Source organism: Chiloscyllium plagiosum, chromosome 22, assembly GCF_004010195.1.
Source record: "Chiloscyllium plagiosum isolate BGI_BamShark_2017 chromosome 22, ASM401019v2, whole genome shotgun sequence".
Classification (NCBI taxonomy): Eukaryota; Metazoa; Chordata; class Chondrichthyes; order Orectolobiformes; family Hemiscylliidae; genus Chiloscyllium; species Chiloscyllium plagiosum.
In genome coordinates, this window is record NC_057731.1 from 34,027,948 (window position 1) to 34,043,572 (window position 15,625).

The 15,625-nt window shown below is 39.7% G+C and overlaps 1 protein-coding gene across 1 annotated transcript in view; it reads left to right on the forward strand.

Annotated features, from left to right (window-relative positions):
* Window positions 1-15,625, forward strand: part of acsl5 (acyl-CoA synthetase long chain family member 5) — a 58,867-nt gene that overhangs the window by 24,749 nt on the left and 18,493 nt on the right. Inside the window, exons 7-10 of the mRNA XM_043712730.1 lie at window positions 313-491; window positions 4,046-4,078; window positions 8,979-9,030; window positions 13,529-13,602. Of these exons, the coding sequence (XP_043568665.1) occupies window positions 313-491; window positions 4,046-4,078; window positions 8,979-9,030; window positions 13,529-13,602 (338 nt within the window). The remainder of the gene's footprint in view (window positions 1-312; window positions 492-4,045; window positions 4,079-8,978; window positions 9,031-13,528; window positions 13,603-15,625) is intronic.

Consider the following 15,625-nt stretch of genomic DNA (forward strand, 5'->3'; position numbering starts at 1 on the left):
GGTCTTTCTCGATATATAATTTCAGTTACATCACACTGTAAACCTTTGCTATAAATTCTGTGTCTTACGATCTTATACACCACAACCACCTGATGAAGGAGCAGTGCTCCGAAAGCTAGTGCTTCCAAATAAACCTATTGGACTATAACCTGGTATTGTGTGATTTTTAAAATTTTAATAAAAGAATGTTACTAAATGATGCACTATTTCAATTTCCATTTCGTGTGAGATTAAATCTCTGTTTATGTTTGAACAGCAAGTGAAATGTATTATGATGGAACAATTTCACTAACTTTAACACTCTTCTTGCAGCTGAAATTTCCACTGTGATATGTGACAAACCAAACAAAGTTCATACTTTGCTGGAAAACTATGAAAAAAACCTCATCCCAATTTTAAAAACTATAATTCTAATGGATCCATTTGATGATGCTTTAAAAGAACATGGAACAAAATGTGGTATTGAAGTTCTGTCATTGAAAGAAGTTGAGGTAAGATGGCAGGATAGAATAATTGCTTACTCCACATGTAACTATGAAGCTAAAACGTAATTAGTTAAATAATAACCAGACAGATAAGGTCCCTTCCAACATTCATCTTTCATATTTTGGCCTATGCCTCAGGCTGGGTGGAATTCATGTTTTGTCAATCAAACCAGAAGTAAAAGCTCATCATCATTGTAGCTAACAAAAAAATTTTAAAATCCTGAATTTTCATGTATAGACATAAGAATGTGCTTCCATATCATCATGCACATTGTTCCACTATCCTAACTTAATCAACTGAATCCAATTGATTGTTCAGTTTCCGTAAATGTAAAACATTTCACTAATTGTAAAGATAAATCAAAAATCTAAATTTACAAATTTTTTGAAGATTTCTTCAAGTCTGTCCTTGTGTAATTTCCGTACTTGATGCATTATAGGGTTCAACCTTCATTAGCAATGTTTGAGAAGATTTTAGCTTAGGTTGATGATAAGTACGTAAGTTAGCTCGCTGAGCTGGAAGGTTTGTTCCAACTCAGTGACTTAAAGCTTCATATTCATGACCTTCTTAATCAGGTAAAATGATTAATGGACTCAGATAACATAGGGTCATATTGAGTTAACTTATTACTTTTGGACTTGGCCATGTAGTTACTAGTACAGATATTCATTTTAATGAGCTGCATTACTGGAGAAAACTGCAGTTAAATTTGTCGCTTCTTCTGATTCCATTCATAAATATATCGAAAATATCTTACCAAATATCTGCACAAAAAGCTTTCATTTTTATGTTTCTAGCTTATACTAAATGAACTACGCACCAGGTGGAGCCTTGAATATCTACTAAAAGTTATAAATGACTCGTGAATTTTCTTCAGAATTACAAATGTACCTCTTTGCTTCAATCTCAATTGGTTTCTCCTCTTTGATTTTACCCTACTTTCTGACAATATTTTCTTTTCCCCTCATCTGAAAGTGTGGCTATTACAGTTTATGCTTCCTCCAGCAACTTGAGATACTGTTCTGTAATTGTAGAATAGAAAACAGAAAGTAGAAGGTGGCCTTTTTGTCCATTATACAGATGTCAGTAAGTTTGGTCTTGGGCACTCAACATTTACAAAATTTTCATTCGTTTGTCTATTCAGTGTGAATAATGACCAAACTCTCAGAAATACTGCCTTTTCTTTGCTGGTCTTTCAGATATTATTGTTTTTGAGACTATAGTAGTCTTGATTCTAAAGCTAACTTTATTATTATAGAAGCTTTGAAGACAAAACCAAAAGTATGCCATTGATCTCACTCCACCATTCATTATGGTCATGGCTGATCTTCCACCTAAATGTTGGTCTCCCACTCTCATCCCAAGCTATTGACTCTGTCCTTTCAAAAATTTATCTTTTTCTTTCTTCCTCCTAATATCTTCAAACTATGACTCCTCATACCAGTCAATTCAGCCCTGGGGAAAAGTCTCTGGCTATTGATTCTATCTATTCCACTCATTATCTTGTATACCTCGATCAGGTCTCCTCTCTTTCTCCTTCTCTCCGGAGAGAAAAGTCAGAGCTTATTCAACCTTTCTTCATAAGGCAAGCACTCCAGTCCAGGCAGCGTCCTGGTAAACCTTTGTACCCTCTCCAAAGCTTCTGTATCTTTCCTACAGTAGGGTGACCAGAACTGGACACGATATTCCAAATGTGGTCTCACCAGGGACTTGTAGAGCTGTAGCAAAACCTCGCGGTTCTTAAACTCGATCCCCCCTGTTAATGAAAGGCAAACCACCATATGCTTTCTTAACAACCCTATCCACTTGGATGGCAACATTGAGGGATCTATGTACTTGCACACCCAGATCTCTCTGTTCCTCCACACTGCCAAGAATTCTGTCTTTAATACTATATTCAGCATTTGAGTTCAACCTTCCAAAATGCATCACTTCGCATTTATCCAGGTTGAACTCCATAAGCTCCATAATCCCATGTTCTTGACCATTATTAGATTAGATTAGATTACCTACAGTGTGGAAACAGACCCTTCGGCCCAACCAGTCCACACTGACCCTCCGAAGAGTAACCCCACCCAGACCTATTTCCCTCTGACTAATGCACCTAACACTACGGGCAATTTAGCATGGCCAATTCACCTGACCTGCACATCTTTGGATTGTGGGAGGAAACTGGAGCACCTGGAGGAAACCCACGCAGACATGGGAAGAATGTGCGCACTCCACACAGACAGTCAACCAAGGCTTGAATCGAACCTTGGGTCCCTGGCGCTGTGAGACAGCAGTGCTAACCACTGAGCTACCGTGCCACCCCAAACTCCTTCCCCACTCCTGCCATCCACCTCAAGGAAATATCATCCCTGCATCCAATCTGTTAGCCCTGTCAGAATTTTATAAGTTTCAAAGAGAACCTCTCTCATTATAGATGTTTAAAGCACAGGAGTTAGTTCAGCCCATGTCCATGATATGTACACTTCCTCAACACCCCCACTCCCCATGGCATCTTCTCATACTATCGCAGAAGGTGGAACACTTACCGAACACCTCCATGCCTCTCATTGTCCAAGGCCCTAAACATACCTTCCGGGTGATGCGATGTTTCACTTGTACGTCTTTGAATCTAGTCTATTGTATTCACTGCTGAAATTACAATCCCCTTTGTACATTAGTGAGACCAAATGTAGACTGGGTGACTACTTTGCTGAATCCCTCTGTTTTGTTCATAAGAAAGACCAGGACCCTCCAGTTTCTTGTCATTTCAAGAAACCGCCTTGCTCCCATGTTAACGTTTCCATCCTGGGCCTGCTATAGGGTTCCAATGAACCTCATTGCAAACTGGAGGAACAACACCTCATTTTCTGGGCAGGCACCTTACAGCTTCTAGGATTAAACATTGATTCCACAACCTCAAAGCATGACCTCTGTCCACCATTTTTGATTACTAATGGCCTCCCTATCTTTCTCCAGACCCCTCTCACCTAAACCACAAATTGTGTCTTGTTTACATCTCGTTGGCTATGACATTAGCAGAGTGGATCTACTTTCTCCTTTTCACCCCTATGTGATACCTCTATCTCGACCACATTTAGCACTCCATTTGTCTTTTGTTCTGGACACCCTCAACATTTCTTCTCCTCCCCCAGTAGAATATGCCAACAGAATTATTCCAACAGAATAAAACCACCATTTTCCAGTCCCTTCCAGTCCCTTCGGACTCAAAATGTTAATTCATGTTTCATTCTCCACACATGTTGCTAGACTTGCTGAGTTTCTCCAGCATTCTCTACTTTTATTCATATTTCCAGAGTCTTCAGTATTTTGCTTTGATTTAAATTTTGAAATGTTTACTTTATTTGAAATAATTATTTAGAATCTCTGCAATAGTATGCAGCTCACTGCTGACTCATAACACTAATCAATCTTTTACTACCTTTGATTCCCTGAGCAAACAATATCCATACTGAACTGTTATTTATGTCTTTACAGTTCAATGCTCCAACTTCCTCAGCAGTAGCTTAGGAAAGCCACAAATATTAATTACAAATGTTTTCCTTCATAGGATCTTGGAAGAGCGAACTTAAAAAAGCCAATTGTAAGTATCTTGACTGAACGTAATATATGATGATAGTGACATTGCTGAATCATTACTCTGTTTTAATCTCTTTTTTGATTTACTGTCATATTGAGGGATTGATTATTAGATAATATAATGTTAACCTGATTTGTCAGTATCATATAAACCAGCTCATTTGTATTAACAGGTAAACAAACCAAATTCAAGACTAGGAAGTGCAGTTACATAGAAAATGTTCTGGCCAATTTGTGTTGGATTTTATCTTCATAAACACAACTCATGTTATACATTCCTTTTGTTCCCTTTCTTTCAAATTTCTACCTAACCTGTTCTGAAATGTTGTGCAATTTATCAGCCCAGTCAGGCTTAATGCTTCCTTATCCTGTGCCAGTCAAACACCAGAAGCAGTCTGTTTCTGTCTATTCTGCTGCATCCATTTACAACCTAATAAATCACCTATTACTTTTCTCATAAAAATTGCCCCAATTTTTCAACCTCTACATTGCTTCATGTTTGGCAGTGTCATAGTGAATTGCTCACACCCTCTCTACTGCCTCAGATGACACTGTGAATGGCAACTTTCTACACTTTTCACTGTCCTCCTGCACGTCTGTACTTTAGTACATGTGACAATGAAACCTAACTCTAATTCTATTTCTAATTATGATAATCTTGAGGAGGTCAAAACTACAAGCAGAGCTACAAATTTACATTTACCCAGTTTTATAAAGGCTTGGCATTGCATCTCGACTTTGACAATCTGTTCATCTAGCCTAAAAGCCTTAATTAATCAAATGCTTTTTGGAAATCTAACTACACCTGCAGTTTTCCCTTTATCCATCATACATGGTACTTCCTCAAAATAGATTTAATAAAATAGATTTTCAAGATTTATCTTAAATTACAATTTTAAGTCTCCCTTCTTTCTTAAATGAAGATGTCAATTAGCTGTTGGCTAATCCATTGGGACCCTTCTAAAACCTAAAGTATTTTGGAAAATATTGGTCAATAACATCCCCAACTCTGCCAATGTTTTTAAGTCCCTAGGATAGAGGTGATTTGATCCTGGGGAATTGTCAAACAATCTTCCCATCACATCTTTCCTGTGATGTTGATTATTTTAAGTTCCCCCGTTCACTTCTTAGTTTTCAATCACCTTTGGAAACATTTCAAAGTCTTCAACAGCAAAGAGAGACATAAAAAACCTGGTTGATACCTTCACCATTTCCTTGTTTTACACTATCAATTTCTAAGTCTCATACTCCAGAGGACCAACATTAAGTTTAGCATTATTCTTATTGTCCTTTTTTATTATAGCTGGTTTTCCCTCATGCTTCACTTTCTTCCTCTTTACTTTTGGTGTAGTAATTGTATGCTAGTTCTTAAAATCTGGGAAATCTGCTGACCTACCATTAATTTTTGCATATCTCTACAGAGCCTTTTTTAAAAAAAAATATTATTCTTAATCAGTGACAGATGACGTATCCTTCCTCAAAAGTATTTCTTCTGACCTGAGGTAAATCTTTGCTGAACTATTAAATATTTCATTTCACATCTGCCTTTTCATTTCTACTGTCCTACTCTTTAAACCTTTAGGTTTTAAACTTACTTTCATTAGCTCTGCCTTCATACCTTTAATCATTATCTTCATTCAGTTTTTTTAAATGAAGACAGCCTGGGACCTACATTTCTTTCCCTTCAAATGGAACTTTAAATTTTAATCATGTGATCATTGTTATCACCTAGAAACCTCTTTTTGTCATGACATCATTGATTAGTTCTGTCTCATTGTTCACTCTCAGCTTTAGAATAGACTGCTCCAAAGTTGGCTCTAACATGTAACGCTCTCAGAAATTGTCTCGATTTCCATTCTATGAATACTCTTTTGTAGGCTACCTTTGTCAATCTGATTCATCCAATCAATGTGTAAATTAACATCACCTGTGATGATTATGGTATTTTCTTACAATCCCATTTATTTATTCCTGTACATTCAGTTGTGTAATATAACTACCATTAGGGAACCTGTAAAGTACTTCCATAAATGACCTCTTGATTTCTTGTTTTTTGTATCGACCCAAATTAATTCTACATCTTGTTCTCTACAGCTAAGAGAATGTCTCAGGAATGTATTAATGATATCCTTAACACATAACACACTCTTACCCCACCACATCTTCTTAGCTTTCATTCTTTTTGAAATGTCAGATACTTCAATATTCAGGTCCCAGTCTTAGAACAAAGAACAATACAGCACAGAACAGGTCCTTCGGCCTGTTGCGTCGATTCTAAGTTCATCCCCCTACACTATCCCATCATTATCTATGTGCTTATTCAAGGATTGTTTAAATCTCCCTAAGGTGGCTGAGTTAACTACATTGGCTGGTAGGGCATTCCATGCCCTTACCACTCTCTGAGTGAAAAACCTGCCTCTGACATCTGTCTTAAATCTATCACCCCTCAATTTGTAGTTATGCCCCCTCGTACAAGCTGACATCATCATCCTAGAAAAAAGACTTTCACTGTCTGCCCTATCTGATCCTCTTGGTCACCTTATAGCCATGTCTCTGTAATGGCCATGTGAATTTTTTTAAAATTCAGAGCCTTTAACTCTTGATTTACTGTAGCAATCACTGGCTTTATCTGCTGGTGCATTCTTAAGTTCATACTCTCTGTCCCTTCCTCCCACAGTTTGGTTGTTACTACTCAATTGCTTTTCTGCTCTCTTACCATATTATTTGATTTTTCATTGACATCATCCCCTATCTACCACTCTAATTATATGACTTACTAGAACACTCATCTCGACAATGTTCAAGTGAAGGCCATCCCAATAATATAGTTGCCTCAGCACCGATGCCAGTGCTGCATGAATTGAAACTTATTTCTCCCACTCCAGTCTTTGAGCCTGTCCAGTTTTATGTAACTCACACCAACTTGTTTGATAGTAATCCAGAGATTGGTACAGTTGAGTTTCTGCTCTCTTTAAATGTAGCCGCTAGAGGCTCAAAATCCCTAAGCAGATGATTTTCCTTCCGTGTCAATGTTGTTGGTATCCCTTCCCACTGTAAGTTTTGTTGCAGATCAGAACAGTTGTTCTGATCACTGGCAGTCTACACAGCTATCTGGTCTTGTGATTTCCATTGCAGAGAACAGTGTCTATTGTGACTATGTTGTTGTCTGAGACTGGACATGCACACTCTCTTTCTCTAGTCTTGCTACTCCATGGGACATAAAAATATCAATTATTTGACCCAGTTTCCAAAATGGCACATTGTACGCTTTCTCTATATTAGGGCAAAAAGATCTGTCAACAAGGTTTCTTTGATAAACACAAAATGAACTATTTAGTATAAAAGAAAACTTATTTTACAAAGCTACAGAATTAGTTAACATATACAGTTTGTCACAGGGAAATATAATCTACAAATACACACATCCATTCATACCAGGGAACAAGAATAAAACTGGTTCACTTTTTGATAAAATTTAAACTTTTGGCCAATAAACCTTTGCTTTCAAAGGCCAAAAGGGCAAGGTGTGGAATCTTCAGAATGATTGGGTTTACTGGCTTTTGTAGGCAGGTGTCACCAAACAGAAGCAAGTGTCTCTGGGATCTTTACTAATGCAGCTTGTTCAGGTTACATGATATCAAGGATGTTCACAGATGTTCTTCAGAAGGACATTCAGGGCTCAGATTAGACCTGGAGAGTTTCAGGTACTAACTTGACCCACAACAAGATGTTTTCCAGTTGCAGGAAGAGTTGAGGCTGGGAAGCTCTTGCTTTTTTTCCAGGCTGATCACTAAGTGAAAAATCCAAAGCAGAAGATGCAACTTGACAGTCATAACCCCAGGCAGGGGCTCTACAAAAATCAGACAGTTATCATAAGACATATTACATTTAAGAAATGCCTTATTTTTAAAAAGTGTGCCAGTGTCCTTTACTTGAGTTGTTTATTTAAAAAAAGTTCAGGCATCCACAAAAGTCTGCAAAAGTTATTAAACATGGGGCTTCTATAACACCATACCATCCCCTATTACAATTTTCCTGTCTACTCACCCAATTAAGTGACTTCCTGTACCATCGTTCCATGGTCAGTTCAGTCATTTGCCTTTGCAACTCCCACTCTCATCGATGCAAGCTTCCATAAAATTGAATTTATTGGGCAACTCCAAGGAGTGGACTCCTTTAATCCTGCTTTTTTAATCCCCTTATCTGTCTCATTCACTAACACACTCTGTCATCCCTGAACATGAACCAATCAGAAGATCATAACCTAAAGGATGTGACTGCCTTCAAGAAAAAAGTGTGCAGGTGCCTTTCCCCTTCCTAATGTATCACAATGTCTAAAGCTCAGCTTGCAGCACATCAACTCAGAACAGAAGTTCCTCAAACTTCAGGTGTGTGCCACAAATGTTGGCGTTCACTAGCTCCCACCTGCTACAGGCCCAACGCATCACCTTCACATCCATCTTTATTGTGTTTAATCCAATTAACTAAGATTACACATAACACTTGATTATCTGTGGCTAAATAAAGTAGCTTAACTTGTTAAGTTTTAAATTTAATGCAAAGTATATATATAATCCCCCTTCCTTACCAATTAAAGCTATTGTGCCTGTTTATATATTAAGTGAAAGAAAAAGATAAAACCCTAAACTTACTCACGATCTTGTCACCTCTTTGAAGCTTCTATGCTTCAAATTGCAGATCCTTCTGCTGATCTCCAAATCCCTCTCTTGGCTCCTTAATTTTATGCAAAATATCGGAACAGAACCTCCTCTTACTCCCTTGCCCGCCAAATTCCCAAGCTCACATTCTATGTCTAGCTGCTCTCTTTGTGCTTACTAGGCAGTAAGTTGTATGTTTAGTTTAAATTATGTGTTTAAAATGAAACTTCACTTATTGTTTTATAGCCACCAGAACCTGAAGATATGTGCATTGTATGCTTTACAAGTGGAACAACAGGTATTTCAAATCCTGTTCAACTTATAGATGGTTTCCAGGCTAAAAAGTATATTCTGCATCGAGTGTTTACAATGAATAATGAGTCATCCATCATGCAAGGCAGAGAAATTTTGCTCTTGGATTTGAAAAACTTTGATTTGAATCCGGCCAAGACACTCACCGAATTCCATTTAAAATTGATTTAAGTTCCATATCCTGGAATTGTCTCCCCAGCACATGGACTACACTAGTTCAAGAAGGCAGCTTGTTACATCCACCTCAATAGCAACTAGGAATGGGCAATAAATATTGGGCAACCAGCAATGCCCATGTCCCAGAAGTGAATAAAAAAATTAAATCGGTCATCTTTGTTTGATGGTCTAGACTGGAAAAAGCCAAATATTTTTAAATATTGATGGCTTGACTTTGACATTGTACTTCTGGATGGAGAAGAACTAAAAAGGAGAAAATGCTAGTATGCAATTGGAATTAAGATAGAGTTAAGTGCAGTAATCAAAAAAATAATACCAATAAATTTCACTTTGCTTAGCCAAGAAAAGAAATGTCAACAATACATAATAACCTGACTTGGTATGTTAGGGGAAAGTGAGAACTGCAGATGCTGGAGATCAGAGTCGAGAGTGTGGTCTGGGAAAGCACAGCAAGTCAGGCAGCATCCGAGGAATGAGGCATGTGGGCTGGAGCTGAGAGATAAATGGGAGGGGGTGGGGTTGGGGGAAGGTAGTTGAGAAAGCAATAGGTGGATGAAGGAGAGGGAGAAGGTGATAGGTCAGAGAGGGGAATGATGTCAGGTCCGGAAGGCAATGCTGAGTTGGAGGTTTGGGACTGGGAAAATGTTGGAGTAGGAGAAATGAGGAAGCTGTTGAAATCCACATTTATCCCACGTGGTTGCAAGGTGCCAAGGCGGAATATGAGGTGTTTTTCCTCCACACGTCTGGTGGTAGTGGCTTGGTAGTGGAGGAGGCGCAGAACCTCCATGTCCTTGATGGAGTGGGAGGGGAGTTGAAGTGTTCAGCCACAGGGTGGTGGGGTTGGTAGGTGAGAATGTCCCAGAGATGTTCTCTGAAATGATCCACAAGAAGGCTTCCTGTCTCCCTGATGTAGAGGAGACCACACCATGTGCAACAGATGCAGTAGATGACATTGGTAGAGGTACAGGCAAATTTCTGATGGATGTGGAAGGATCTCTTGGGGCCTTGGACAGAAGTGAGGGGAGTAGTGTGGGCACTTCTTGTGGTGTCATGGGAAGGTGCCTGGAGTGGGGGTGTGGGCTGTTGGGGGCTGTGGACATGTCGAGGAAGTCACGGAGGGAATGGTCTGTCCAGAACACTTATAAGGGTAGGGAAGAAAATATATCTTTGGTGGTGGGGTCTGTTTGGAGGTGGCGGAAGTGGCGGAGGATGATGCAATGTATGCGGAGGTTGGTGGGGTGGAAGGTAAGGACCAGGGTTCTGTCCTTGTTCCATTAGAAGGGGTGGGGTTCAAGGTTGTTGGTGCGTGAAGTGGAGGAGATACGCTGGAAGGCATTGTCAACCACGTAGGAAGGGAAATTGCAGTCATGGAAGAATGAGGCCATCTGGGATTTTCTGAGGTTGAATTAGTCATCCTGGGAACAGATGTGGTGGAGGCGGAGGAATTGGGAATAAGAGATGGCATTTTTACAGGAGGTAGGGTGGGAGGAGATGTAGTCTAGGTAGCTGTGGGAGTTGGTGGGATTTGTAGTGGTTGTCTGCAGTTAGTCAGTTGCCAGAGACGGTGGTGGAGAAGTCCAGGAAGTGGAGGGAGGTGTCCAAGATGGTCCAGGTGAATTTCAGGTCGGGGTGGAAGGTGTTGGTAAAGTTGATGAACTGTTCAATCTACTCATGGGAGCACGAGATGGCGCCAATACAGTCATTGATGTAGCGGAGAAACAGGTGGGGGGTGGTGTTGGTGTAACTGCGGAAGATGGACTGTTCCACGTACCCGACATACAGGCATGCATAGCTGGGTCCCATGTGGGTGGAGAAAGTGGGAGGATTGGAAGGAAAAGTTATTGAGGTTGAGGACCAGTTCAGCCAAGTGGATGAGGGTGTCAGTGGAGGGTTACTGGTTGGGCCGGGCTGAGAGGAAGAAACAGAGGGCTTGCAGACCTTTGCCATGGCGGATCGATGCGTAAGGGAGTGGATGTCCATGGTGAAGATGAGGCCAGGAAACAAAAATCTTGGAGGAGGTGAAGGGTGTGGGTATATCATGATTGTAGATGGGGAGTTCCTGGACTAATGAGGACAGGACAGTGTCAAGGTAGGAAGAGATGAGTTCAGCGGGACAACCTGCGCCTGTCCCGCTGAACAATGGTTCGACCAGAGCAGTCAGGTTTGTGAATCTTCAGTAGGAGATAGAATCGGGCAGTGCTGGGTTCATGGATAATGAGGTTGGAAGCTTTGGGAGGGAGATCCCTGGAGGTGATGAGGTTGTGGAAGGTTCGGAAGATGATGGTTTGGTGATTGAAGGTGGGATTGTGATCAAGGGGGCAGTAGGAGGAGGTGTCTGTGAGTTGGTGCCTGGTTTCAGTGGTGTAAAGGTTGGTGTGTCAGACTACTACTGCACCCGCCTAATCTGCAGTAGTTTGATGGTGAGGTTGGAGTTGGAGTGGAGGGAGTGAAGGGCTGCGTATTGTGAGGGTGGGAGGTTGGAATGGGTGATGGGGGTGGACAGGTTGAGGCGGTCAATGTCATGGTGACAGTTTGAAATGCAGAGGTCAAGGGCAGATAACAGGCCGGCACGGGGTGTCCAAATTGATAGGGTGTGTTGGAGGTGGGAGATGGGGTCCTTGGTGGATGGGCGGGTGTCCTGGTCGAAAAAGTGAGCCTGGAGGCGGAGGTGGCAGCAGAAATGTTCAAGTTTGCAGCATGTGTCGAACTCATTAATTTGGGAGCGTAGAGAGATAAAGATGAGGTCTTTGCTGAGGACTGAACGTTCATCCTCAGTGAGGGGGAGAGATGGGGGAATGGTGAATACACAGCAGGGATGGGAGCTAGGACCTGGAATGGAGCTGGATTTGGAGTTGGGGGCAGAGATAATTGATTGAGTGGGTGTGATTATAGGGTCGAGAGTGGCATCACCAACGGAAGTGACACTCACAAAGGGGGCAGAAGTGGGGCTGACAGGGGTGGAAGTGACATCATGAGTGACTCGGCCACTGCTGGAGAATCAACGTTTCGTGCATAAGCCCTTCATCAGGAATGAGGCTTGCGGGCTGGGGCTGAGAGATGGTAGGTTGTAGGCATTGGCTCTGATCTTTGATCTCTATAGAATTGTACGTTATTCACTGAGCCATTGTGCTTTTTCTGCTGGATTAGCTCAAGCAGGATTTCCAGGACTGATATTTGAAGGATTCAAGAGGATTTTGTGAAAAACTTAAACCTTGGCTTAAGTTTTTAAACAGATTGTTAAGTGTTGCTTCATCCATTAGTGAGTGCAATGTTTATCTGTCATAGGCAGGACTTTACAGTTTTCAAAATTCAATTCAAATAAACTGTAAAAGTTTTTCAGTTCCATTAAAACTCAATTCAAACCTGCTTTATGAAACATTTTCTTGTTTATGTGTGCATTCTTGCTACTTAGACTGGCTCTTTGCAGCTCTTTTTGGATCACATACTCTCTTCATGAATGTGGACATGCATAGTTGCTATCAGTGCAGGTGGGAAAACCCTTTCAAAAAAACAATTTTTGTTTTTGTTTTAAAAGTCACTAAAATTGGTGAGTTTAAAAAATAAGCTCTGAATTTTGGGAGAGGGAATGAGAATTAAACAGAAGACATTACCGAGATTGTTTTCTACACGGATTATTTTTTAACTGAAGGTATTCAAGGAGCAAGTGACCTATTTGTCTCACTGGAGAAAATATGAACCAAAAATGCTTTGTGATATATCGACTACTCTGAATAATAGCATCAACTCAATGTCTGACTTGGATTTTAATTCCTCAGTAAATGTTCCTGTTTTTGGAGTTGCATAGAAACTGCCTGAAAACTGACATGTTCTAGAAACATCCTGACATAAATCTGGAATTTACACGATAAGTTAGCAGTTTTGTATACTCTACAAATATTTACCCATGAATCCTCCATAATTCTGTTACAGGTATCTGAATTTGTCTGTAAAATTGATGCTAGTCAGGTCAAAAAGTCAGGGGTTTAACGTAATCTATTTTCCCACCTGCTGAATAAATATTAAGTTAGGCTTCTTGTGGTGCAGACATAGTAATGGTTTGGAATCAAAGGTGTGCCACAAAGGTGTGCTATGACATGTCCAAACAACTTTATTTAAAATAAATATAAATCTTAAATTGTTTTCCTAATGCAGTGTGGAAGTAAGACAGACATACCTCAAAGATATTTAAGTATATTGACTATCTTGTATTTTATTGAGGATGTGGAGGGAGCAGAAATTAGATTTATTGATTTCTAAGAAGGAATTTTCAGATAATGAGCTGCTGATTTTTTATTTGTCTGAATTAGGTAATCCTAAAGGAGCTATGCTGACTCATGGGAATGTTGTGGCCAACTCAGCAGCCTTCTTCAAAATAATTGAGGTTTGTATCTACAAATTGGATGAAATCTGCATAAAAAGTGAGCTCTGTTGGTAACAAAGGAAACTTTCAGAACTTAATAGCTTGTGATCATGTTTAAGACAAAAATAGGTTTACTTATGTTATTCTCTGCTTGTCTCCCACTTTATTTTGCATTTTGCATTTGATTTGTTGAACTTTCTTCAATCTGGTTCTGAGGAGCTTATTTACCTGGGCCCCCTCGAATTTCTTTGAAAACAGAAAATACTGAAAATATTCAATGAATCAAAATCTATGACAAGAGAAACAGAATGAATGTTTCAGATTAATTACCTTTCCTTTCTCAGTTGTACAGCAAGCTTAACTTACACCATCAGGACATAAAATATGGAGAACATTGAGCTAACAGCTAAACACAGTGGAAAACACAGCAGAAAAGCAATGCTGAAGATTATTAAGGCATGAGTCGATGTATAGAAAATATCATTGTGTAGACTTTAACAGACTTTAACTTATGTAAAGCACTTTAAAACTTCAATCCATTTATAAGTGGCAACAGTACCTCCCTATCTATTCTGTCCAAATGCCTCATGATCTTGAAAACGTCTGTCAAATCTTTTAGCTTTTTTCTTTTCAATATTGTCTTCTCTACAACAAGCAGAGGGAGCAGATGCTGTATCCTCAAGTAACCCCATCAGATGTGGAGGGGCACTGAGAAAAGGCTGGAAGGGAAGGAAGGAAGACTTTAGAGAGCAAAAAGTCAATATGTATTAGCGGATGAGAGATTTTCCACATGAGTTTTAAATTCTATTTTATGAGGGGACAAATTGGAGAAACTGAAGTATAATTTAAAGGACAGGGACTTTTTTTTTCTAGGTTATGTTATTAAACTTTCTTATGTGTGTTTGAAAGGATGGTAAAATGTATGCTCCAGTTTCAGATTCTCTTTGGCAAAACTTATTGGATGATAAAACAGAAAAGGCAGGAAATACTCAGCACATCAGGCAGCATCTGTGCAGAAATAAACAATTAGGTCTCAAATTGTTGATGGTGTTTCATCAGAACTAGAATATGTTAATGATGTTACTGCTTTTAGAAGTGGGACAATGTTTCTTCTAAGCCCAATGGTTGCCAAGCAACTGAACATTCCTGGCAGTTTGTGTACAAGTCAAGCACCTTAGGTTACAACATGTGCATGGCTGGACAGAGATATTAAAGGGCTGCATACATCCAAAAATAATTTAGAGGGTGTAGTGAGCAAAGGAATCCAGAAAGCTTAAAGGTGCTAAATCAAAAGGTAGGATATTGTTCATTCAACTTATATTGAGTCTCATTGGAACAGTATAGAGAAGTGGGGTTAAGACAAAGGGTTAAAATTGGAGAACAGAAGTTTGGGCTTTAGCATGCACAACAAATGGAAGTGTTGTACAAAATGGTCACAAACTTCCATTTGATATGGGTAATGTAGAGAAGACAACATTGAAAAGAGAAAACCAAATGGAGATTTGACAGAGGTTTTCAAGATCATGAGGGATTTGGACAGGGAGATACAGTTGCCACTTATAAATGGATTGAAATTTTAAAGTTTTACATAAGAAGCAATTGCAAGGTAAGAAACTTCTTCACACAGTGAGTCGTAAGGATAGGGAATGTACAGCTTGCAAGTGTGATGGAGACGGGATCAATTGAGGCATTCAGGAGAACATTGGAAATTTAAATAAGTAGAAATGATATACAGAGTTACAGAGTAAAGACAGGTGGTGCAACTTGTGTAGACATGATAGGCCACATAGATTACTTCACCACTATAACAATGCTGTGAAGGAGAACATGCAATTCATTCGTTTACCTGGAAGTAGGAGAGGGTGTCAGAAAGTATCTTCTAAACTTGAACAGGAAGTTACTGCGGGAAGGGGCAGGACTTTGAGCCAACCAGGAACATGGAAGTATGAGTTGCTTTGGAATGCTGAAAGGGAAGTGAAAACAATGTTTGGTGGTAACATCATAGGATGGCAGTAATGATGGAGGATGATGCATTGAATGTGGA